Below are 27,594 nucleotides of genomic sequence, written 5' to 3' on the forward strand. Positions count from 1 at the left end.
CAAGAACTTGAATCCTTGCTTCCTGCACCAGTTCCCCAACCACACGTTCAAGTCCATTATCTCCCTGTTTCTGGCCACACTAGCCCGAGGAACTGGAAGCAAACCGGTGATAACCACCTTGGACGTTCTGCTTTTCAGCCTTCTTCCTAGTTCTCCGAAGTCTCGCTGTAGTATTTTCCTCCTCTTCTTCCCGACATCATTTGTGTCGACATGTACTACCACCTCTGGCTCTTCACCCTCGTCCTTGCGGATTTCCTGCACTCTGTCGCGTTGTCTTTCACTCTAGCACCAGGAAAGCAACACACCATCCTTAAATCCCGTCTGCTGCCACAAAAACCCCGGTCAGTTCCTCTCACGATGGAGTCCCCTATTACCACGGCTCTGTGCGATGTCCGACTCTTCCGCTCTGCCTCTGCGGCAACTTTTGATTGACAAACTTGGCCGCCTTGCGAACTGGCAGTGTCATCAGTCTCTGCTTCCAAAAGCTTCAACTTGTTCCTGACAGGTACTTCTCCCGGGGTCTCTTGCACCTGTCTCCTCTCTGCCTTCCTCATCATTTGCTCTCTTCTGAGAAGAGGACTCTGATTGGTAGAGGTGCTGTCATGGACAGTGTACCTGTTAATGTTGATTGACAGTTAATTGCCATGCTTTGTTCAATTTTAAATCAGCAGGTTGATCAGGGTATTGCCCTGAGAAATTATCCAGCAAATGGCTGTCACATAATTTGTCAAATTGAAGCTGATGCAGAGCATGTGCATGTGCTTTCAGTCTGTAAGGAACAGAGCTCTATGTATTAATGACTGTAGCTTCCAGTACATACAAGTGCAGCATACTGTGAGCCTGACTCCCAATCCTTTTCAGCAATACATGTACCAAACATAAGTGGACAGAGCTTTAAACTAAATAGTGGGGGTGTGGGTTCAGCTGCATGGAAAAATATGGAAAAAGTTAAAGAGGAGGAGGACTTGGCAGAGCTTATTAAAGTTTCCAGAGCAAGTAATATCAGAGAGTGTGGAAAGGGTCAGGAATCTAATTTAAGGTACAGAAGATAAGGGGACAGCTATGAGAAATAGGGTAGTCAACACAGGGCTGAGGGTGTTATACATAAATGCACATAGTATACAAAATAAGGTAAATGAGCTTGTTGTGCAGATTGAAATGGATAGGTTTGATGTTGTGAGCATCACTGAGATATGGCTGCAAAGGAATGAGCACTGGGAACTAAATTTCCAAGGATTAGCATCCCTTTGAAAGGTCAGGCAGATGAGCAGAGAAAGCGGGATTGCCTTGTTAGTAAGGAATGAAATAAATCAATAATAAGAGACAATATAGGGTTGGAAGGCATCAATTCTGTGTGGATACAGTTGAGGAACTGCAAAGATATAAAGGATGAAGTTATGTTCAGGTCTCCTAGCAGTAGTCGGGATGTGGGGCAGAAGATAAATCAGGAGATAGAAAATGCCAGTAAGAGAGAGAGAGTGCACTTTCCAAACTCAGCCATTACATCTATTAAACATTGGTTAGATGCAAATAGATATCATACCAATTAGTGTGCATGTACTCAAACTGAGAAAAGAAGCTACTGCCATATCAGAGTGATATATTTACATTTTTCATACTGGCTCTCTTGAAGCCAGGAGAACAAAGAGACATTCATCATATCAACCTGAATTGAATTTACCCTCCTGTCTGAGAGGAACAAAGTGACTATCTCACCCACAACACCACCAGATTCCTTACAATAAGGATTTTTAATTGATCTTAATACAAATCATTAAACATTTCAATTTCAATTTAAGCTGGGGGTTACTAATTGTTTATGTTATGTTTGTAACCTCAGGTAACCTATGATCTTCTGTGCTTTAATTAAGTCACTTCAATTGTTTTGTGTTAGAATGTTTTTGTTTTAGTTTGTTAGTACTTTTCTCCCATTCCATGTCCTCCCTTTCTTTCCCAAAGACATTGATTCTTTGTCAAGACTGTGTTTCCACAAATGCTGGTCATGCTCTGGCACCTTGACTAACTGAACTATTACTCAGGTTTGAACACTGAACGTGACTGTTACCATGAATGTGAAAAACATGGAGTCAAACTATCCAAAGTCCTCAATTTTCTTGACTGACAAACCCAGGTTTGAAGAAATCACTCATTGTGATTTTGTACTTAACAATAAAACATCAACTTATTACAATAAAATAGAGACCTGCGAATGTTGTAAATATGAAACAAAAACAAAATGCTGGAGAAACTCATCATGTCTGGCAGCATCGGTGGGGAGAAAACAGTGTTAACGTTTTGGGTCCAGTGACCTTTCTGAAGAAGGGTCACTGGACTCGAAATGTTAGCTTTGTTTTTTTCTCCAGAAGTGCTGCGAGACCTGCTGAGTTTCTCCAGCATTTTTTTTACATTTCTATTTGTTTCAAACAGATTGTTTTTAACACATGTCAGAAAATAAAGTCTAATTATTAACTTATAATGGAAAGTTATGTCTATAACTTACATTTCTCCTTTTTAAAACAATCCCAAAAAGACAAGATACAAATGTTACAGGTAAGGAAAGAACAAACAATGCTGCACAGTTCAGGCACCATTCTGGATTGCAGGAATCAATGAGATGTTTATCTTCAAGTTCTTTCAACGCCATGAAGGATATCTCAGAGAGGGTGCAGGATGTTCTCATGCGGGAGAGGGGCCAGCAAGAGGTCATTGTCCACATTGGAACCAACTACATAGGAAGGGAAAAGGTTGAGATTCTGAAGGGAGATTACAGAGAGTTAGGCAGAAATTTAAAAAGGAGGTCCTTGAGAGTAGTAATATCTAGATTACTCCTGGTGCTACGAGATAGTGAGGATGGGAAGAGGAGGATAGAGCAGATGAATGCATGGCTGAGGAGCTGGTGTATGGAAGAAGGATTCATATTTTTGGATCACTGGAATCTCTTTTGGGGTAGAAGTGACCTGTACACAAAAGATGGATTGCACCTAAATTGGAAGGGAACGAATATACTGGCAGGGAGATTTGCTAGATCTGCTCGGGAGGATTTAAACTAGTAAGGTGTGGAGTGGGGGGGGGAACCCAGGGAGATAGTGAGGAAAGAGATCAATCTGAGACTGCTACAGTTGAGAATAGAATCAAGTCAAACAGTCAGGGCAGGCAGGGACAAGGTAGGACTAATAAATTCAACTGCATTTATTTCAATGCAAGGGGCTTAACAGGGAAGGCAGATGAACTCAGGGCATGATTAGGAACATGGGACTGGGATATCATAGCAATTACAGAAACATGGCTCAGAGATGGGCAGGACTGGCAGCTTAATGCTCCAGGATACAAATGCGATAGGAAGGATAGAAAGGGAGACAAGGGAGGACGGGGGAGTGGCATTTTCGATAAGGGATAGCATTACAGCTGTGCTGAGGGAGGATATTTGGGTGGAACTGAGAAATAAGAAAGGGATGATCACCTTATTGGGATTGTATTATAGACCCCCCAATAGTCAGAGGGAAATTGAGAAACAAACTTGTAAGGAGATCTCAGCTATCTGTAAGAAAAATACGGTGGTTGTAGGAGATTTTAACGTTCCAAACATAGACTGGGACTGCCATAGTGTTAAGGGTTTAGATGGAGAGAAATTTGTTAGTGTGTACAAGACAATTTTCTGATACAGTATTTGGATGTACCTACTAGAGAAGGTGCAACAATTGATCTACTCTTGGGAAATAAGGCAGGGCAGGTGACTGAGGTGTCAGTGGGGGAGCACTTTGGGGCCAGCGACTATAATTCTATTAGATTTAAAATAGTGATGGAAAAGGATAGACCAGATCTAAAAGTTGAAGTTCTAAATTGGAGAAAGGCCAATTTTGACGGTTTTGGCAAGAACTTTCAAAAGCTGATTGGGGGCAGATGTTCGCAGGTAAAGGGACGGCTGAAAAATGGGAAGCCTTCAGAAATGAGATAACAAGAATCCAGAGAAAGTATATTCCTGTCAGGGTGAAAGGGAAGGCTGGTAGGTATAGGGAATGCTGGATGACTAAAGAAATTGAAGGTTTGGTGGAGAAAAACAAGGAAGCATTTGTAAGGTGTAGACAGGATACATTGAGTGAATCCTTAGAAGAGTATAAAGGAAGTAGGTGTATACTTAAGAAGAAAGTCAGGAGGACTAAAAGGGGACATGAGATAGCTTTGGCAAATAGAATTAAGGAGAATCCAAAGGGTTTTTACAAATACATTAAGGACAAAAGGGTAACTAGGGAGAGAACAGGGCCCCTCAAAGATCAGCAAGGCGGCCTTCGTGTGGAGCCACAGAAAATGGGGGAGATACTAAATGAATATTTTGCATCAGTATTTACTGTGGAAAAGGATATGGAAGATATAGACTGTACGGACATGGATGGTGACACCTTGCAAAATGTCCATGTTACAGAGGAGGAGGTATTGGATGTCTTGAAATGTATATAGGCAGATAAATCCCCAGGACCTGATCAGGTGTACTCTAGAACTCTGTGGGAAGCTAGAGAAGTGATTGCTGGACCTCTTGCTGAGATATTTGTATCATTGATGGTCACAGGTAAGGTGCCGGATGACTGGAGGTTGGCTAACATGATGCCACTGTTTAAATGGGTGGTAAGGACAAACCAGGGAACTGTAGACCAGTGAGCCTGACATCAGTGGTGGGCAGGTTGTTGGAGGGAATCCTGAGGGACAGGATGTATATGTATTTGGAAAGGCAAGGACTGATTAGGGATAGTCAACATGGATCTATGCGTGGGAAATCATGTCTCACAAACTTGATTGAGTTTTTTGAAGAAGTAACAAAGAGGATTGATGAGGGCAGAGCAGTAGATGTGATCTATATGGACTTCGTAAGGCGTTCGACAAGGTTCCCCATGGGAGACTGGTTAGCAAGGTTAAATCTCACGGAATAAAGGGAGAACTAGCCATTTGGATACAGAACTGGCTCAAAGGTAGAAGACAGAGGGTGGTGGTGGAGGGTTGTTTTTCAAACTGGAGACCTGTGACCAGTGGAGTGCCACAAGGATCGGTGCTGGGTCCTCTACTTTTTGTCATTTACATAAATGATTTAGATGTGAGCATAAGAGGTACAGTTAATAAATTTGCAGATAACACCAAAATTGGAGGTGTAGTGGACAGTGAAGAGGGTTACCTCAGATTACAACAGGATCTGGACCAGATGGGCCAATGGGCTGACAAGTGGCAGATGGAGTTTAATTCAGATAAATGCGAGGTGTTGCATTTTGGGAAAGCAAATCTTAGCAGGACTTATACACTTAATGGTAAGGTCCTAGGGAGTGTTGCTGAACAAAGAGACCTTGGAGTGCAGGTTCATAGCTCCTTGAAAGTGGAGTCACAGGTAGATAGGATAGTGAAGAAGGCATTTGGTATGCTTTCCTTTATTGGTCAGAGTATTGAGTACAGGAGTTGGGAGGTCATGTTGTGGCTGTACAGGACATTGGTTCAGCTACTGTTGGAATATTGCGTGCAATTCTGGTCTCTTTCCTATTGGAAAGATTTGTGAAACTTGAAAGGGTTCAGAAAAGATTTACAAGGATGTTGCCCGGGCTGGAGGATTTGAGCTATGGGGAAAGGCTGAACAGGCTGGGGCTGTATTCACTGGAGCATTGGAGGCTGAGGGGTGACCATATAGAGGTTTACAAAATCATGAGGGGCATGGATAGGATAAATAGACAAAGTATTTTCCCTGGGGCGGGGAGGTGGTCCAGAACTAGAGGGCATAGGTTTAGAATGAGAGGGGAAAGATATGAAAGATACGTAAGGTGCAACTTTTTCACGCAGAGGGTGGTACGTGTATGGAATGAGCTGCCAGAGGAAGTGGTGTAGGCTGGTATAATTGCAACATTTAAGAGGCATTTGGATGGGTATATGAATAAGAAGGGTTTGGAGGGATATGGGCCGGGTGCTGGCAGGTGGGACTAGATTAGGTTGGGATATCTGGGTCGTCATGGATGGGTTGGATTGAAGGGTCTGTACATCTCTATGACTCTATGACAAGGATACAAGTTTGTGGTTACATTGATTCTCAACATTGCATTCACTGGTTGCAGATTCACTTTTCCAAAACCACTTTTGAAGTTGGTTTATCCCTTTGTCTTTCAAGAAGAGAACTTGCAGAGAGAGACAGAGTGAGTGAGTGATGAGTTGCTCAGCATTCACTTCGGCTGCTCCACTCACAGAAAGGAGACAGATGGAGATGGTTTCTCCTTCACGAACGTTTCCGTTGTGTTGTCCAAACACACAGCTATATCCACTCACCCAGGATCCAATCAAGGAGTTGTTACTGTGCTGAGTACACCTGAAGATTTGCAACCGGATCTGTTTGAAAAACCAATCAAAAGTCTGTCACTGAGCAGAACTGCTCGTGTGGGCATACCCATGAGGAGCTGAGGTGTCTAGCTTTTCTTCCTCAACTCCTACATTCTCCCCCTTTCTCTTGATTCTATATGTGTGCCCAAAAATCATCAATCTTTGTCTTGTCTCTATTCAGTGACCAAACAGCCACAACAGTCTGAGACAGACAATTCTACAATTATTAATTCTTTGAAGGAAGAAACTTCTCTGTATCCCATTCGAAAATGGCTGAGCTTTTTTTCAGAGACTGTGCCCTCCAGTGTAAAATATCACAGAAGGAGGCTGTTCAGCCCATCATCCCTGCACAGTTTCAAATACCTATGCCAATCTCTTGCCTTTCCCCCCCATATTCCTGCACACCAATTCCCTCTTGGATGCTTCAATTGAACCTGCCTCCACCACATTTCTAGGCAGTGTGTTCCACACCCTAACCACTGGCTGTGTGAAAACACTTGTTCGCACATCACCCTTGCTGATTTTGTACGTCACTTTAATGTATGCCCTCTCTTTTTTTTCTTTCCTAGCAGGAACAGCTTCTCCCTCGCTACTCTATTCAGATTCTCATGAGTTTGAAAATTGCTATCAGATCTCCTCTCAGTCTTTTCTCTCGAAGGAGAACAGTCCCAACTTCTTTAATCTATCCTCAGCACTGAGGTTTCTCACTCCCGAAACCATGCCGATAAATCAATTCTGCACTCTTACGAATGCATTCATATTTTTCCTGTAATGTGGTGCCTACACATCTTTACAATACTCCAGCTGAGGTCTAACATGTGTCTTATTCAAGTTCAACATCACCTCCCTGCTGGTGTACTCTGTGCCCCTCTATGTATAGGAGAAAGTGAGGACTGCAGATGCTGGAGATCAGAGCTGAAAATGTGTTGCTGGAAAAGTGCAGCAGGTCAGGCAGCATCCAAGGAGCAGGAGAATCAACGTTTCGGGCATGAGCCCTTCTTCAGGTCAGTGCTGCCTGACCTGCTGCACTTTTCCAGCAACACATTTTCAGCCCCTCTATGTATGTCTTATTAACTGCTCTTTCTACCTGTGTACATATACACCCAGGACCCTTTGCTCCTGCACCCCCTGTAGAGTTATATTCCTAGTTATATTGTCATTCAAATATTCTTCCCACTAAAATGGATCACCTCACACTTCTCTGTATTGAGCCCCATCTGTCACCTATCTGAGCACTTCACCAACTTCTCTTTGTCCTTTCGGAGTTCCACACTGCCCTCCTCACAATTTACAATTCTTCCTAGTTTATTGTCATCTGAAATACTGCCAGAGAAAGCAACCTCTGAACATCTAATCTGCCCTGTTCTTTAAGAACTTTATCCATTCCAAATTGGATTACTTTTCATTTGTCTAAACTCTGGACAATACTGGCCTAGTGGACTCAACATGTAAATTTTAGATTAGAGTGATGCTGGAAAAGTTTCCTGATGAAGGGCTTTTGCCCGAAACGTCGGTTTTCCTGCTCCTCGGATGCTGCCTGACCTGCTGTGCTTTTCCAGCATCACTCTAATCTAGACTCTGGTTTCCAGCATTTGCGGTCCTCACTTTTGCCTACTCAACATTTAAATTGGTCATTTATATTGGTTACTACAAATTCTGGGATATTTCAAATTTTGACACAGGACATTGAAATAGCAGGGCTGAACAGCAAATTTTAATTTTCAGCTTTATTTAAAGTGGAAAGAAAAAGTGACGAGTTACATTTCCAGGCTGGAGAGGTTGAACTTGTCGGGTTAGAGGAAGTCAGAGTGATTTGATATTCTGGGAAGGACTGGCTTAGGAAGGAAGACTGAATGACCCTCGAAGGATTTCAAGGGATCCAGACTGAGGAACCTGGAAGGTGATGATGGCAGAGGATGTATTTACTAAACACACAAGACACACACATACAAGGATATGCAGAGAGCGCTGAAGAGCTGGCGCGCGCGCCCGCCAGGCACAGGGCGCGTGCCTGAGGGCGGGTGCGCGCATTACGTGCCGGCTGGTCCCTGGGAGGTGCACGCGCAGCCTGGGTGGAGGAGGAGGAAAGGGATTGGATTTATTTGTGGCACAGGGAGAGAGGGTGAAAGGCAGACTGTCTGCCTGTGTGAGTGAGTGAGCTAGCTGCCTCTTGGTGATTCCGTGCACAGCCAGCAGCCTGATGTCTTGGCCAGAGCTTGCCCCTTCCTCCTGGGTTCCGAAAGCCTTCATCCTGAGTGCGCTGCTGGTCTCTGCTGTGGCTTCAGATCTCCGAGTGTGTGGCAAGGTAAGTCCCAGAGACAGCTCCCGATCTCCTCTGTCTGCCATTATTTAATGATGAGGGGCTCTGTATCCAGGGTTTGATCGCGGTGGGGTGAGAATGTGACGGTGAATGCACAGCATCAATGTATCTTCCAGGCAACATCACCCCCCCCCCCCTTTCCCATTCATAAGGGGCTGATCATTATTCTGTGTATCTTATTGCTTTAATAAGAATCCTTTCAAAATGAGGATGCGTTGCCCCTCTCCAGGGCTGGCCTCCTGATTCTGCATTTGCTGTGTTTCAGCAGTTTGCAGAAGCTTGCCTCATCGCGTCGGGTAGCAATTGTTGTGTTTTGGGTAAACGCTTAATCCTCTGGGGCGGTGCACTGAACCATCAGAGTCATTTTCAACGCTGCGATGCGATAAACTAATGCCATTTCCTCCCTCTTTACAAAGCGTGAAGTTGGGAGTTCTGAGGGATTCCCGGGGCTGGTGAACAAACAAATCTGGAAATCTGGTGTTTGTGGCCAAGGATTGAAGCCACTGAATTGGAACTGCCTGCCTATCACTTTAAGCCCTTTTTAATTGCCCCGGTCACCTCGCTGACAACACCATAGGTACACAGCAGCGCTTGAAGCCCAGATTTGTAACACGAATCTTACCTGTTTAAAGCAGTCACCAGGGTCTAAACCACAGTGCATTTCACCCACAGATGAAAGTCAATTACAATTCACTTGAAACCAAACGAATGCCTTTCAAACTATTCAAACAGCTTTTGGGGATCTGTAAATAATTGAGACTCCGTTTCCGTGTCCGCAGGTATTTTTATTTGAGCAAACCTTTCAGAAATTGAACGGCGTTTTTAGTTCGGGGCAGAGGCGATCTGAAAGCGGTTAGGGTAAATACTGACTCAAGTTCATTTCCTGGAGAAACCGGGGGCACTGTTCCCCTGTAACCCTCGCGTGGCACCTGCTGTTATCAATCTATTTGTTATTTGCAATGGATATTTCATGATTTTATATTATCCTATAATTACACCCAAATGGCTAAACCAGCACCTGTGCAATTCATATTCATCTCATGACTAACAGGTGAGCAGTTTTGTCCCCTTATTTAAGGAAAAATCTCATTTCATTGGAGGCAGTTCAGAGAAGGATCACTGGGATGATCCCTGGGATGGAGGGATTGTCGTATGAACAAAGGCTACATTGTAGGGACTCCAATCACTGGAGTTTTGAAAAATGAGAGGTGATCTCATTGAAGCATATGGGATTCTTAAGGGGCTTAACAGAGTGAATGCTGAGAGGATGTTTCCCCTCAGGGGAGAGCCTAGGATCAGAGGGTATAATCACAGGATAATGTGGTGCCAATTTAAGACTGAGATGAGGAGGAGTTTCTTCTCTCAGAGATTAATGAGTCTTGCTACATAGAGCTGTGGGGACAGAGTTCTTGTGTATATTTAAGGCTGCGATAGATTCTCAATCAACCAGGGGAACGAAGGGTTATGGGGAAGAGTAGGAAAGTGGACATGAGGAATTGCAGATCAGCCATGATCCTATTGAATGGTGGAGCAGGCTTGAAGGGCCAAAAGGCCTACACCTGTTCCTATTTCTTATGGTCCCGGATTGGTAGGAGAAGTACAAATTGAGTTTGGATACACTTGTGCTCTCCTTGTCTCTTGTGGAATAGACTTGATGACTTTCCTGCAAGTAAGCATTGGTGAAAGGCTTGACCATGCACCTGGAATGCTAACTGCATATGAGGGCTGTTATGGTGGAGTGGTAGTGTCCCTTCCCCTGAGCCAAGAGTCCTGGGTTCAAGTCTGCTCCAGTGGTTTGTAGTTGCATCTCTGAACAGATTGGTTTTCAAAAAGCACAAACCCTGCCTAAACAGTTTGCATTCATATGCAATTGCCCAATCTTAATTTCTGACCTCAGTTATCACCACAATAAGTTTGTGTGGGTTTAACTATGTGGTTCATGATAAATACTTTCAATAAAGTCCTGCCATGATTTGTTGAAAGGGCCATCTCAAAATTGAATAAAGCTCCAGGTATGTTCTGTTCACATTTGCAGTTGTTCAGAGGGGAACCAATTCACCCATCCTCACCTGGTGCTAGACTCAACCCGTGCAATCTATCTGTATAGCTAAAGTTCTTCTTGGAACAATGCTTGTGAATACTTTCTGCACTTTATCACCTACACGTCCCCTTTTAAAGTGCTATTCCTACAGATGGGAGCAATATCGACTTGAAGGAGACTCGACTGATCGAGTTTTGACACAAAAAGGATAGAGCAAAGATGTTTTTCGCATGGCACTGCATTTAGTGGAAGTGGTGTGTAGTGGTAATATCACTGACCTAATAATCCAGCATCTGAGACTGTTTCTGTGGGGAGAAAGTGAGGACTGCAGATGCTTTTCTGTGGGGGCATGGTTTCAAATCCAACCGTGGCAGAAATTTTAATTTAATAAAAACCGAGACTCAAAAGCTACTCCAATGGTGACTCTGCAGTCATTAGTAATTGTTGCAAAAACCCAGTTGGTTTGTTAATATCCTTTCAGGAAGTCAATCTACTATCCTTACATGGTCTGACCTTTGTGTGTGTGGATCTACAGTAATGTGGGTGATTCTTAACTGCTCTATGAACTGATCTAGCAATTAATGACTGGTGACAAAAGCTAGCCTTGCCAGCAATGCCCTTATCCTGTGAAAGCAGGGAGAGGAAAAACCTCTAATTTTGCTGAATGACAGAACATGCTGAAGGAGCATATCGATATATTCCAATGTCTGGGAACTTAATATTGTTGAAATTACTTTTGAAAGATATATTCTGTATGCATTATTTCTACCTCAAATCTCATTTAATCTATTCACAGTTCTCTATCCTGATTTGTTTTAGTGTCCTATGCCTGGATTTTAATTGAAATAAACTTGATAAATGGGACACTGTCTTTATATGTAAATGCAGCATGACATTTGGGTCACTGTCATGTGCAAGTGATATCATGTTTCATTGTGATTCATCATGGAGCAATGTTTGTTTACAACAAAGTTTATTTTTTTGTAAAGACTTTTTCCATTTTGAATTGAGTGCCCATTATGTGTGAATAGCCTCTTTGTTAAACTAACATTCATGTCTTCTTCTGTTTGTTAATGTACAGGATTGAGATACAAATGTCCAATGGATCCTACACTATCCACCCTTCTATTATTTAGCAGAATTTTAACAGAACAAAGCCTTGCACAAGACATGGTCACATTATACATCACCTTTTGTCATTTGTATTTGTAATTTTCTTCTGAATGGAATTGCAGAATGCTCCTTTTGTTGGTATGTTGAAAAGGTTTATAGTACTTTAAGTGTATGACCAAAATTTGAGGATTCTTGATTACGTGCTGGAAAAGGGCTCTTTGGCTTAATTATGGTGAAAAATAGTTTTCAATTGTAAAATTTAATGAGTAACACGACAATACTTATTGACAGAAATATTTTGGTATATATAATTTGCATTATATATCAAATGTATTAGAAAAGTCCTTATTTCATTTTAGTTATTTTTAGTTTGTGGAATGACCATGAACATTTTGATGTTAAAATTGAATTTCCATGCCTGTCATATTGACCCATAGAGCTGCTTTCACTGCAGCAGACACAACATGTGATGCATTCAGATTGGCTGTTGCTATTTTCATCTCGTCAATCTTGTGTTGTTTACCTCTCCTTCACCTCAGCCAGCATACTTTAGGGAATTCGGTTGGGCCCAGGTGTGCTGTGTGATTGACAAACAAGACATAAGCCAACCTAAAATGACAGAGAATTGTTGAGGTGAAGCTTATGTGGAGGGATGGCCAAAGACAGTTATGATGTTCTACTTTCAATGTTTTTGAGACAATAGTGAAGCATACCATTTAGACACCAATGTCTTGTTTCACACTGAACAAGACACATTACTCATCTCTCAAATGTTAACTCTATTTTTAAAATTCATTTGTGGGCCGTGGGTGTTTATGGCTGGACTGGTATTTATTGCCCATTCCTAGTTGCTCTTGAGAACGTGGTAGTGAGCTGCCTTCTTGAATCGCTGCAGTCCGTGTGCTGTGAGTTGACCCACAATGCCCTTAGGGAGGGAATTCCAGGGTTTTAACTCAGTGACAGTGACGGAATGGTGATGTATTTCCAAGTCAGGATTGATTTCTCATCTCTGGTGCTGCCAGACCTGCTGAGTATTTCTAGCACTTTCTGTTTTTAATTTCATATTTTCAACATCTGCAATATTTTGTTTTATTTGAAAATTTCACACAGTCCTTTGTAATTTAGTAAATGAAACAATAACAATCTATCTAGTGTGTGGCAGAGGCAGGTGGATGAGCAAATTTAATTTTAAGTTCTGAGTTATGATAATGGAAATCAATTAACCAAAGGTATCAGATGTAATTTAGCTCCTGGAGTGCCAGAGGGATTACTGTAAAGGTTATCTTATTTATAATATGTATAATAACTTGGATGAGGAAAGTGAAGATACTATTACCAGGTTTGCAATTGACAGAATAATAGATGGGAAGGCAAGTGGTGAGGATGACTCAAAGAGTCTGCAGAGGGATTAATAGACAGGTTAAACAAGTTGGCATAAGCTTAGAGCATGTAATATAATGTGGAAAAATGTGAGGCTGTGCATTTTGAGAGGAAATGTAGAGGACTTGAATATTATTTAAGTGGAGAAAGACTGCAGAAAGCTACAGCATAGAAGGATTTGGAGTCTTTGTGCACAAATGTCAAAATGCTCGCATCCAAGTTCACCAGGGAATTGGAATGTTTGCATTTCATTCAAAGGGAATGTCTTTTAAAAACTATACATGGCACAAGTTAGACCATGCCAAGAATACTGTAAAAGTTCTCTTCCGCTCGTTAAGAAGAACATTTTTAAAGAGAAAAGTTATTTTTGAAAAGTTAATTATTTTTGAGAGAAAAGTATTTTTTCTATATCTGAGGAAAGGTATACTGCCATTGGGGACAGTTCCGAGGAGGTTCACCATCATGATTCTGGCTTTGGAAGGATATTCTTATGAGGAGAGGTTGAGTATGTTGGGCCTGTCCTCAGTGGAGTTTAGAAGATTGAGGCATGACCTTTCGTTTACTTCGGGGGCTTGATGGGGCAGACACTGAGAGGTTGATTTCCCTTTGTGGGAGAGCCTTGGACCAGCGGGTAATGGGTCAGATTAGTGAATCTGTAGAAGTCTTTTTGGCAAAAGCTGTAGAAACTGGTTCATTAAGTATATTCACGGCTGAGACAGACAAATTTTAATCAGTAAAAGAATCAAAGGTTATAGGCAAAAGGCAGGAAAGTAGAGTTTAAGATTATTAGATCAGCCATGAACTCATTGAGTGGTGGAGTGGGCTTGATGGACTGAATGGCCTATTTGTGCTCCTATATCTTATAATCTTAATGTCTGTAAGTGGAATAAACCCATTGTTACCACATTGTCATGTATTTCACATTCAAGATTAGAGTGGTGCTGGAAAAGCACAGCAGGCCAGACAGCATCCAAGGAGCAGGAAAATCGACGTTTCGGGGAAAAAAGCCCTTCACCAGCCCTACTTCTGGAGAAAAGAACAATACCTTCCTTTTGTTTTGCCTTTTGAGGGTTTCATAAAAATGAACAAATTTATTATTTTTGTTAAAATGATTTCACTGATGAGAATTAGGTTTCCTCTGGTGCTTACTGGTGACACAAAAAAAATGTCAGGTAATAGTCCAACAGGTTCATTTGGAAGGACTCTCATTTGGAGCTGATGAAGGAGCAGCGCTCTGAAAGCTAGTGCCTCCAAATAAACCTGTTGGACTAAAACCTGGTGTTGTGTGATTTTTAACTTTGTCCATCCCAGTCCAAGACCAGCAGCTCCACATCATAAAAAAAGTGCTTTTACCGTATTCTCAGGCTTGTGATGGTTAATTGGTTGGCACCTCTTCCACACACCCTACTGAAATTTGTTTGTCTCAAAATAGAACAAAGTTTATGAATTGCACCAAAGCAGCAAAATTGCTTGTTTTGTTTGTACTATTACCCTACTATCGAAATTAATTGCAGTCAAAACAACTGAATTTAAGGTCATGTTTCCTAGGAGATGGCCTTTATTTGAAATAACATGTTAACATTATTTCAGAAGAATTTTTATGACAAAGAACTCCATCTAGCCCAGCACACTGTTTCCATTCTGCAGTAAGCAATACAGGACTCCAATCAGTGGAAACATCACTTGAATATAATTAACCATTTCAAAGTGCAGATCATTTATATGAATAGTAAACAACCAGTGTTGATCCTTATGGAGTGCCATGCCCACCATTGTCAATCTGAGCAGGCACTTTTAATCTGAATTCTATATTAATTTGGAACCTGCTAGCTCTCCATTCTGCTAGCATTTATTGGCGATTCCTAATTGTCCACGAGAAACTGCCTTGGTGATGAGCTGCTGTCTTAACCTGCTATTGTCCATGTGATGTAGGTACCACATGGTACCATGGTACTGTAGAGAAGGAGTCCTAGGATTTTGACCCAGTGACAATGAAGGAACAGAGATAGCTCCAAGTCAGGATGGTGTGTGGCTCAAAGGGGCACTTGCAGGCGTGATGCCCCCATGCACCTGGTGTCTCTGTTGTTCTAAGTGGTAAAGGTTACAGGTTTGGAAAATGCTTTCGAAGGACCCTGGGTGTACGTGCTTCATTTCATCCTGTAGATGGAAAATGGCAGAGGGCTGCTAAGAATCACTGCAGGTTTGGAGTCACGTGTAGACCAGACCAGATAAAGTTTCCTTCCCTAAGACATCAGTGAACCAGATGGCTTTTTAAAACAATGATAATATGGACACCCATCAGCTTGCTTCATAATCCCAGATTTTTGTTGAATTCAAATTTTCGTCATCTGTCCATGCTGAGATTTGAACCCATGTCCTCAGAACACTAGCCTGAGGTTCTAGATTGCATTAACACCACCTCTAATATTCTAGAAGGTTTGCTTGTTTTTTTTTTCATGTGGAGCTACCACAAATCGCTTACTGGTTGGGGAATTGAGAACACAAGTTCACAATCTCACTCTGAAGGATCGGCTATGCTGGTCTGAGATGGAGAGAAATGTCTTCAGTCAGAGGGCAGTAAATTTTGGAATCCCTCCCTCAGAGAGCTGTGGAAGTTTAGATCTTGGTTGTATTCCAGGTAGAGATTAATTGGGCATTGAAGGAATGATAGGATCTGGAAGATGGGGTTGAGGTAAATGAATACGTTTGTTGAATGGTGGCACCAGCTCGAGGGGCTGAATGGTCTCCAATAGCTCATAAACCTAGAGTCCATATTTTATAAATCAGTGTCATGTTGTATAAGGGTGGTAAGGGACTATGGTGAGTTGTCATTGTCTGCTGTAGTTTTGATTTAGTTCCAGTAGCTCAGTGTTGGACAGAAACAGATTTCTAATTCTCATGTTAGGTTCCATATGACACTGTTGTATATTCTCAATGAGTAATAACATTGCTGAGAGCTGTTATAATGTTTTAGACCCTTTATAAATTCAGGCATAAACATAGGAACTGGAGTGGGGCACTCAGTCCCTCAAACCTGTTCTGCCATTAAACAACATCATGGCTGATCTGGTTACTCTACCTTAAGGTGAAGGAACCTCTGGGGTTGGTGACCATAATATGATAGAATTCATCCTGCAGTTGAGAGGGAGAAGCTGGAATCAGATGTAACGGGATTACAATTGAGTAAGGGGAACTATAAAGACACGAGGGAGGAGCTGGCCAGAGTTGATTGGAAGGGGAGCCTAACAGGGAAAACGATGGAGCAGCAATGGCAGGAGTTTCGAGGGGGGTAATTCAGGAATTGCAACAGAAATTGATCACAAGAAAGAAGAAACATCCTGAGGGGAGGGCTAGTAATCATGGCTGACAAGGGACATCAGGGACAGCACAAAAACGAAAGCAAAAGGGGCAGGGGGTAGTGTGAAGTAGGAGGGTAAGCCAATTGCTAATATAAAAGAAGATTGCAAGAAATTTTTGTACTAGATAAGGATGAGAGAGAAAAGAGCAGACATTGGACTACTGGAAAATAAGGCTGGAGAAGTAATAATGGGGAATCAAAGAAAAGGCAGAGGAACTGATTAGGTACTGAATATATATACACTGTAGCATATCAGAACTTCAAGAGAGTCGGGGTGACCCTCTCTAAGGCAAAGGTGCTAGGGAAGTTAAAAGATCTGAAGGTGGATAAATCTTGTGGAAGAGATGGGTTACACACCAGCAATCTGAAGGAGAGAGCTGTGGAGACTTTGGAGGCATTGGTGGTGATCTTTCAGGAATCACTGGAGTCAGGAAGGGTCCCAGAGGATTGGAAAATGGTGAACATCCACGTTTAAGAAGGGACAGAGGCAGAAGACAGGAAACTATAGACTAGTTAGCCTGACTTCAGTCATTGGTAAGATTTGAGAGTCCATTTTTAGAGATGACATCAAACAGTACTTGAATGTTCACAGTAAAATAGGGTTCAGTCAGCACGACTTCAAGGGGAGGTCATGCCTGGCTAATCTGTTAGAGTTCTTTGAGGCGCTAACAAACAAGTTGGACAAAGGAGAGCAAGTGGACGTGATCTATTTGGATTTCTAGAAGGTATTTCACAAGGTGTTACACAGGAAGCTGGTAAATAAGGTAAGAGTCCATTGTGTTAGTAGGAAGGTGGATAGAGGATTTGCTGATTGGCAGAAGGCAGAGATTAAGATAAAGGGGTCTTGTTCAAGATGGCAGCTGATGACCAGTGGAGTTCCTCAGGGTTGAGCATTGGGACCACAATTATTCACATTATACATTAACGAGGGGCTTATTGCTAAGTTTGCAGATGTGGGGATTGTTGTTAAGTTTGCAGATGACACCAAGTTGATAGAGGGAGAGGTAGTGTTGAGGAAGCAGGAAGGTTGCAGAAGGATTTGGACATGCTAGGAGATGGGCAAAGAAGTGACTGATGGAATACAGCATGGGAAAGTGTGAGGTTTTGCACTTTGCTGGGGAGAATAGAGATGTAGACTATTTTCTATACGGGGAAAGGCTTCAGAAATCTGAAGCACTAAGGGACTTGGGGGTCCTAGTACAGGATTCTTTTAAGGATAACATGCACCTGAGTTTGTGTTTTTGCTGCTGTTTACCTATTATTTACTATCTATGCTACTTAACTCTGTGATCTGCCTGTATTGGTTACAAGATAAAGCTTTACACTGTGCCTCGGTACATGTGACAATGAATTCAATTCAATTCAATTCGGGGTTAGATGGTAGTTAGGAAGGCAAATGCAATATAAGCTGCGACGTACTGCTGAGGCTGTATAATCTCTGGTCAGACTGCATTTGGAATATTGCAAGCAGTTTTGGGCCCCACATCTAAGGAAGGATGTGCTGCCATTGTAGGGAGTCCAGAGGAGGTTTACAACATTGATCCCACAATAAAGGACTTGTCATACAAGAAGCAGTTGAGGACTCCGGGTCAGTACTTGATGGAGTTCAAAAAGATGAGGGGGGATTATATTGAAACTTACAGGATACTTAGAAGCCTGGATAGAGTGGACATTGAGAAGATGTTTCCACCAGTAGGAAGAGTGAAGGGATGACCCTTTAACACTGAGATGAGCAGGAATTTCTTCAGTCAGAGAGTGGGAAATCTGTGGAATTCATTGCTACAGAGGATTGTGGAGACCAAGTCAGTGAGTGTATTTAAGACAGAAATAGATAGGTTCTTGAGTGGTAAGGGGATGGAGTGTTATGGGGAAGAGGCAGGAGAATGGGGATTGAAAAACATATTATCCATGATTAAATGACGCAGCACGCTTGATGGGCTGAATGGCCTAATTTGCTAATATATCTTATGGTTTTATGGTCTTGTGTTTAAAGGTAGTGAATTGGGTTTCAGTCATGCAGGCTGCTTTGTCTTGGATGGTGTCAAGCTTTTTAAATATTAGAGCTGCACCTATTCAGGCAAGTGGGGAATATTCTATCACACTTCTGATTAATGCCTTGTAGACATGAAATGACTTATAACTTTTTATTCTCCTTTAAAGTTAACTTATGTAAGGAGTATTTCCCTAATAATACTCACCTGCTGCATTTGAGCTAGTTAATTTCACAAATGCTTAGTTTTGGGATTGTTAGTGGGATTTAGGTAACTATCCCACAGGAGAACCAGCTGACTGCAAATGTTCCTTTCATCCAAATAGTTTGTTTAATTTTAATAAGCCTCAGGTATGCGTAACAAACTTCCTAGATATTTTCTGGATTTGGGATTTCTCTTCAGGAAACACGTAAGGAATTGTAAAAGTATATAAAAGTGTCTAAGATGCGGAAAAGTGTGAGCTGATTCACTTTGGAAGGATCAACAGGAATGCAAAGTACTGGGCTGATGGTAAGATTTTCGGTAGTGTAGATGAGCAGAGAGATCTTGGTGTCCAGGTACACAGATCCCTGAAAGTTGCCACCCAGGTTGATAGGGTTGTTAAGGAGGCATATGGTGTGTTAGTTTCTGTTAGTAGATGGACTGAGTTTCGGAACCATGAGGTTATGCTGCAGCTGTACAAAACTCTGATGCAGCCACATTTGGAGTATTGTGTAATGTTCTGGTCACCGCATTATAGGAAGGATGTAGAAGCTTTGGAAAGGGTTTAGAGGAGATTTACCAGGATGTTGCCTGGTATGGAGGGAAGGACCTACGAGGAAAGGCTGAGGGACTTGAAGCTGTTTTCGTTGGGGAGAGGAAGGTTGAGAGGTGACTTAATTAAGACACATAAGATAATCAGAGGATTAGATCGGGTGGACAGGGAGAGCCTTTTTCCTCAGATGGTGCTAGCTAGCATGAGGGGACATAGCTTTAAATTGAGGGGTGATAGATACAGGTCAGATGTCAGAGGTAGTTTCTTTACTCAGAGTGGCAGGGGCGTGGAACGCACTGCCTGAAATGGTAGTAGACTTGCCAACATTAAGGACATTTTAATGGTCATTGGACAGGCATATGGACGAGAATGGATTGGTGTAGGTTTGATGGGCTTCAGATTGGTTCCACAAGTCGGTGCAACATTGAGGGTCAACGGGCCTGTTCTGCGCTATAATGTTCTATGTTCTATATTAGGGTTTGACTTGATTATTACAAAAAACCTAAACGAGCCAATTTACTAATTTTACAATTTTATTAACAGAAATTAACAAGCAATATACTTCAAGTGGATTAGTATATTGCTGTACCAAAATTAGCAAAAGCTGGAATACCAACCTAACAGAATCCAATTTAATGTTGCTTGCAACTATTCAAGAATATCTGAGAAGATGTTGGAATATCTAAGAATAAAATGGCCATCGATATTTAAAGTTTTGCTTGAAAGGCCTGAGTGTGAGAGTTCTTTTCCCAGCTGAAGAAAATATCTTCAGAGAAGTGTTCTGTAAGGGTCCCCAATAATTTGCAAATTTCAATGAAGCAGTCTTACTTTTATAATATTTGCACAGTTCCTACTTTGCAAATATGGGTATGTGTTCCTCCACTTACAGGTAATAAAATGTAGACATAGAACAGTACAGCACAGTACAGGCCCTTCAGCCCTCGATGTTGTGCCAACCTTGTATCCTACTCTAAGATCAAACTAACCTACATACCCTTCATTTTATTATGATCTGTGCACCTATCCAAGAGTCACTTAAATGTCCCTAATGTATCTGACTCTACTACCATTGCTGGCAGTGCATTCCGTGCACCCACAACCCCTAATGAAGGTCTTTTGCCCGAAACATCGATTTTCCTGCTCCTCGGATGCTGCCTGACCTGCTGTGCTCTTCCAGCACCACACTCTTATCTCTGTGCAAAGAACCTGTCTGTGACATCTCCCCTAAACCTTCCTCCAATCACCTTAAAATTATGGCCCCACGTGATAGCCATTTCCGCCCTGGGAGAAAGTCTTTTGACAATCCACTCTCTCTACGCCTCTCATCATCGTGTACACCTCCATCAAGTCACCTCTCACCCTTCTTTGCTCCAGTGAGAAAAGTCTTAGCTCCCTCAATCTTTCTTCATCAGACATGCCCTCCCGTCCAGGCAGCATCCTGGTAAATCTCCTCTGCACTCTATCCCTGCTATAATGAGGCGACCAGAACTGAACACAATATTCTGTGGGGTCTAACCAGGACTCAATAGAGCTGCAGCATAACTTCATGGCTCTTAAACTCAATCTTCCCTGCTAATGAAAGTCAACACACCATATGCCTTCTTGCCATCCAAGTTGATAGGGTTGAGAGTGTGTTGCTGGAAAAACAGAGCAGGTCAGGCAGCATCTGAGGAGCAGGAGAATCGACACGGGAATGATTCCTGATGACGGGCTCTGGCTAGAAACATCGATTCTCCTGCTGCTCAGATGCGGCCTGACCTTCTGTGCTTTTCCAGCAACACACTCTCGACTCTGATCTCAGCATCTGCAGACCTCACTTTCTCCAAGTTGATAGGGTTGTTAACTTTGTGGGATCTATGAACATGGACCCAAGATCCCTCTGTTCTCCACAAGAGTCCTGGCTTTAACCTGTAATCTGCATTTAAATTCAACCTTCCAAAATGAATCACTTCACACGCTTCCAGGTTGAACTCCATCTGCCACTTATCAGTCCAGTTCTGCATCCTGTCAATGTCCTGCTGCAACCTACAACTGCCCTCCATACAGTGGCTCAGTAGTTAGTACTGGTGCCTCACAGTGCCAGGGACCTGAGTTGAAATCCAGCTTCGGGTGACGGCAAATTCCACACAGACATTCTCCCCGTGTCTGTGTGGGTTTCCTCCAGGTGCTCTGGTTTCCTCCCACAATCCAAAGATGTGCAGGTTAGGTGAATTGACCATGCTAAATTGCCCATAGTGTTCAGGGATATGTTGGTTAGATGCGTTGGTCAGAGGTAAATGTAGAGTAATAGGGAAGGGAATTGGGTCTGGGTGGGTTACTCTTTGAAGGGTTGGTGTGGTCTTGTTAGGCCTGTTTGAAGGGCCTGTTTCCACGCTATAGGGATTCTATGATTCTATGTAGGGATTCTATGACTCCACTACCTTTGTGCTGGCAAACTTACTAACCCACCCTTCCACTTCCTCACCCAAGTCATTTATAAAAATCACAGAGAGCATAGGTCTTCGAACAGATCTCTGTGGAACACCACTGGTCACCGAGCTCCAGGCTGAATACTTTCCGTCTACTACTAGTCAATAATGCTGCATTATTTTTCACATTATTCCTTAACTATTTGATAAAGTCTCCTTTATGAAGTTTTGAGTTTTTATCAAATCAATGTATTTGTAATGTTTCATACACTTTATTTCTTACATCTCTTCCCTATTCTTTCAATCTTAAAATGATGCTTTGATAAAGATTTATCAGTTAAAAAACAATTTTGTGTTTGCGTGTTCTCTTACCCTAGTTTCTAATGGTATTTGTATGATAGCATTTTTGCTGTTATTGACAGTTAAATGGTTCCTGCCTTTCACCTGTAATTGATATTTTGCTTTCATGCCCAGGAATGATTTTGCCATGTGTCTTTTCAGTAACTAACCTTTTGTTTATACATTTGTATTCTTTGTACTGAGTGCTAATTTAATTAATAGCATATATGTGCCATCTTCATATCCCCTTTCTGGTATAACAGGTACATTCTTTCCCTGAGAGCTGTGATGGAGCTCTTTGTGGTTAATTCCAACATGAATCTTTATCTTTTACGTTGTTTTAACATTTGTGTACATCCTACCTTATTAGTTATAATTATTTCTCAATCAAACCTATATTTCAAACAAATATCATTATAGCTAGGCACTAAGGAAAACCAGGGAGGCAAGAAGTGAATATCTTTTCACGTAAATCTCAGCTGCTGATGTGCTCTTATATTGTTTTTGTGTGGCTGACCTTGTTTGGTTTCTGATCAGTGGTGAGCACTGAGTTGCTAATGGGTAGCGGAATTCAGCAATGGTAATGGTAAGGGAGATGCTCATTTGCTTTGCATTAGCTAAGTGCACGTTATTTGCCTCTTATTAGCACAAGCCCGGGGATGTGTCCATGCCTTACTGAATATGGAAATGAACTGCTTCAGTATCGGTAGATTTGTGAATGGCATTGAACACTGTGCAATCATCAGTGAACATCCTACCTTTGCCTTAATAATGGCAGGAATAATGATTGTTCTCTGGCTCCACAGGTTTTGACCTATGTTATGAGTCTACTGTGTCGTTTTATTATCTGTCACGTGCAATTGATTCTGTGTTCGATTATGCGAGACTGGTAACTGATCCATATCTTCTTTACTCGAACGGTTAACCCTGGATGTAGACACAGAGCTGAAGTATACACAAATGATCTAGAGCTGGGATAAATGTGGTGCAGACATAGAATGATTGGATCAATATTTTAAAATACTTGTGAATAAATCTTACACAATTAGAAACTAGTGTTGTGTCTGCATTGCTCTGAAGTATGTTAAAAATTACAGCAAGCTAGCAAAACACATTATTGTAACAAACACAGGCAATACTGGAGAAACTCAGCAGGTGTGGCAGCATCTGTGAAGAGAGAAAGAGAGTTAACATTTTGATTCCAATGTGACTGTACTTTAAAGAATCATCTTACCTTTATCTCCAGCATTTTCTGTTTATCTGATTTATTTCTGTTACTTCATTAGGTATCACTTACTGCTTTGAACTTGGGGGTAGGCTCTGCCTTTATCTGTCTAATTTATTTTTTTGGGGGGAGTAAGTTGAACTTTAAGGCACAGCCAAGCAAGACAATACAATAGAACAATTTGGAGCTTTACATAACTTTTATACTCAGTTAGTCAGTTTAACAAGCTCAACAAGCTCATACTTTAATCTAATAAGTTATGATCATTCATAATTGTATCAAAATGGCAGATGGAGTTTAATTCAGATAAATGCGAGGTGCTGCATTTTGGGAAAGCAAATCTTATCAGGGTTTATACACTTAATGGGAAGGTCCTAGGGAGTGTTGCTGAACAAAGAGACCTTGGAGTGCAGGTTCATTGCTCCTTGAAAGTGGAGTCGCAGGTAGATAGGATAGTGAAGCAGGTGTTTGGTATGCTTTCCTTTATTGGTCAGAGTATTGGGTACAGGAGTTGGGAGGTCATGTTGCGGCTGTACAGGACATTGGTTAGGCCACTGTTGGAATATTGCATGCAATTCTGGTCTCCTTCCTATCGGAAAGATGTTGTGAAACTTGAAAGTGTTCAGAAAAGATTTACAAGGATGTTGCCAGTGTTGGAGGATTTGAGCTATGGGGAGAGGTTGAACAGGCTGGGACTGTTTTCCCTGGAGCATCGGAGGCTGAGGGGTGACTTTATAGAGATTTATAAAGTCATGAGGGGCATGGATAGGATAAATAGGCAAAGTCTCTTTTCTGGAGTTGGGGAATCCAGAAATAGAGGGGCATAGGTTTAGGGTGAGAGGGGAAGGATTTAAAAGGGACCTAAGGGGCAACTTTTTCACGCAGAGGGTGGTACGTGTATGGAATGAGCTGCCAGAGGAAGTGGTGGAGGTGAATACAATGGCCACATTTAAAAGACGCCTGGATGGGTATATGAATAGGAAGGGTTTGGAGGGAAATGGGCTGGTGCTGGCTGGTGGGACTAGATTGGGTTGGGATATCTGGTCGGCGTGGATGAGTTGGACCGAAGGGTCTGTTTCTGTGCTGTACATCTCTATGACTCTAAAATCCTATAATCCCCCACCTTAATGTTGTGAATCTACCTGTAGCTGAATGAATCATAGAATCCCTAAAGTGTAGAAGCAGGCCATTCAGCCCATCAAGTCTTCAAAGAACATCCCACCCAGATCTACTCTATCCCTACATTTCCCATGGACAATCCACCTAACCTAATCCACCCACCCAACTTATCTCTCCACCCCAGAGGCTCCCTGCCTCCATTCCTGATGAAGGGCTTTTGTCTGAAACATCGATTTTCCTGCTCCTCAGATGCTGCCTGACCAGATGTGCTTTTCAAGCACCACTCTAATCTAAACTCTGGTTTCCAGCATCTGCAGTCCTCACTTTTGCCTAATCCACCTAACCTGCATATCTTTGGACTGTGGAAGGAAACTAGAGCACCCAGAGAAAACCCATGCACATGCAGTGAGAATGTGCAAACTCCACACAGACAGTCACCCGTGGCAGGAATCAAACCCAGGTCCCTGGCACTGTGAGGCAGCAGTGCTAACCACTGAGCCACTGTGCCACCCAAATGACTGCAGCACTTCAATATGTCCAGGACATTATGGGATGGGCAATAAATGATGGCCTTGCTGGCAACACTCCCATCTCACAAATGAACGGCCTGTTTCCACACTGTAAGTAATCTAATCTAATCTAATCAATGAATTTTGGATAGTAGGTGTCAACACGAAATCAGATCAGCTCTGATTGTATTCACTTGTCAGAAAATCCCTACAGAAGAGTCATATAACCCTTACAGTGTGGAAACAAGCCATTTGGCCAACCTAGCCCAGACCAACCCTCTGAAGAGTATCCCACCCAGACCCATTCCCTGTGATTAATGCACCTAACCTACACATCCCCTGAACACTATGGATAATTTCCCATGGCCAATGCACCTAACCTACACATCTTTGGACTGTGGGACGAAACCAGAGCACCCAGAGAAAACCCACACGGGGAGATTGTACAAACTCCACTCAGTCACCCAAGGTTAGAATTGAACCTGAGTTCCTGGCGTTGTGAGACAGCAGTGCTAACCACTGAGCCATCGTGTCACCCGTAGGTAGTGGGCAGGCTCATATGTCTCATATTTAATACATATAGCATCTGGAATAATATCAGAGGACTGGAGATAATAATCTAGAATCAGGAATCAGATGCAATAGGAATCACTGTGAGAGATGGCTGTCAAAGAACAAGACTGATAATAAATTGTTGCAGGTTACAGCCTAATTAGGAAGGTCAGTGCAGCCGAATCACATAGGGTAGCTGTAATAGTTAGAAATTACATAATGCAGAAGGCAAAAAGACACTTAACTAGCAGAAGATTAAAAACAGAATCATATGGATTGAAATAAAAGACAAGATCAATCACATTAGTCAAAGTATACTATAGTCAAGCAAATGGTAGAAAAGAGGGGGAGTAGGAATTTAAAAAATGACTAAAGGACTTTGATTAAAATCATGTGAGATATTTATTTAATAGCAAATGAATTCGGAATAAAAGCAGAACAAGGAAAATGAACAAAAGATTTCACGAGTACGCACAGATTTCCTTCTTACCCTGTTTGTAAAATGACCAACCCAAGAGGGAACATTGTGCAGCACTTTCTGTTTTGCTTCAATGTCAGCATGTCTGGCAGCATCAGCGGAGAGAGAAACAGAATTAATGTTTTGAGCCCAAAACAATTCTTCTTCAAAACAACATTGCTGAATGGAATGATAGGAAATGAACCAGAGTATATAAGTGAAGTGAGTGCAGGAGAATGACTTTGCAATAGCGGTCACAAAATGACAAAGTTTTAGACGATTGCAAATGACAAAAATAAGACAAAAATCAAAGGAAAAACATGATTGTAAAGGATGAGAATTAGTCGAGGTAAATAAACAAAAGTGGGAAAGATGTACTGGCAAAGCAAATTGAAGAGGTGTGGGAACATTAAAAACAGTGAACAATACAGTTTTGGTAAAATATTTCCTGCTAAAGCAAGTGAAACTAAACAGTAATAGCACATCATGGAGGAATTCGGATACAAGAGAAAAAGTGAAACTAAACAGAAAGATATCCATTAAGTGCATACACCATAAAGGAAAGGATGGTAATAGGTAATGTAGAATACTGACTGGGAATTAAAGAATCCAAAGAACAATCAGAAAGGCAAAGACAAATGGTGGACTTAAATTATCAAGGAATATAAAAATTAAGTAAATACTCTCAAACATAAATAACAAAAGAAAATTAACAAAGGCTTAGAGGTACAGGTGGGTACTGCAGATGCTGGAGATTAGAGTCAAGATTAGAGTGGTGCTGGAAAAGCACAGCAGGTCAGGCAGCATTCGAGGAGCAGGAGAGTCGACATTTTGGGCATAAGCACTTCAACAGAAAAAGGTCTTTTGGCTGATTTGAGTCTGTGCTGATCACAAACAGCCGCCTAACTATAGAGTATTACATTACCACCAATATGGCAAACAGGCAGACAGCTCATTTGATTCTTAGGTATAAAAAGGAAGCTTAAAAAGGTTTACCCAAGGATTTCAGACCAATTTACACCTCCTACCCATCAACCCCCACTTCCCAGGAACTTTAAAATCCAGCTGAAGTTTAGTGACTTGGTCAGCTTCCAAAAGGTAACTAATCCGACTGAATTATTTCAAAGAATTAACAGAGAGAATAAATAAGGCAGATATGTTAGATGTAATATATTTGAACTTTCAAAAGGCTTTCAATAAAGTGTTTAAAAGCAAAACATTGCAGATGCTGGAAATCTGAAACAAATACAAAGAATGCAGCAGGTTTAGCAGCATCTGTGGAGACAGAAACAGGGTGAAGCTTTTAAGAGTGAAGAGACAAAGGGTCACTGGACTCGAAATGTCTTTCTCTCCAAAAATGCTAGTACATGTATTTGGAAAGGCAAGGACTGATTTGGGATAGTCAGCATGGCTTTGTGCGTGGGAAATCATGTCTCACAAACTTGATTGAGTTTTTTGAAGAAGTAACAAAGAAGATTGATGAGGGCAGAGCAGTGGATGTGATCTACATGGCCTTCAGTAAGGCGTTTGACAAGGTTCCCCATTGGAGACTGATTAGCAAGGTTAGATCTCATGGAATACAGGGAGAACTAGCCATTTGGATACAGAACTGGTTCAAAGGTAGAAGAAAGAGGGTGGTGGTGGAGGGTTGTTTTTCAGACTGGAGGCCTGTGACCAGTGGAGTGCCAC

General features: G+C 41.9%; 1 protein-coding gene across 1 annotated transcript in view; it reads left to right on the forward strand.

Moving 5' to 3' along the window:
• The first annotated feature begins 8,409 nt into the window (after positions 1 to 8,409).
• Positions 8,410 to 27,594, forward strand: part of elapor2b (endosome-lysosome associated apoptosis and autophagy regulator family member 2b) — a 115,897-nt gene continuing 96,712 nt past the window's right edge. Inside the window, exon 1 of the mRNA XM_043714206.1 lies at positions 8,410 to 8,644. Within this exon, the coding sequence (XP_043570141.1) occupies positions 8,540 to 8,644 (105 nt within the window). The 5' untranslated portion in view covers positions 8,410 to 8,539. The remainder of the gene's footprint in view (positions 8,645 to 27,594) is intronic.

The sequence above is a fragment of the Chiloscyllium plagiosum genome, chromosome 23 (assembly GCF_004010195.1).
Source record: "Chiloscyllium plagiosum isolate BGI_BamShark_2017 chromosome 23, ASM401019v2, whole genome shotgun sequence".
NCBI lineage: Eukaryota > Metazoa > Chordata > Chondrichthyes > Orectolobiformes > Hemiscylliidae > Chiloscyllium > Chiloscyllium plagiosum.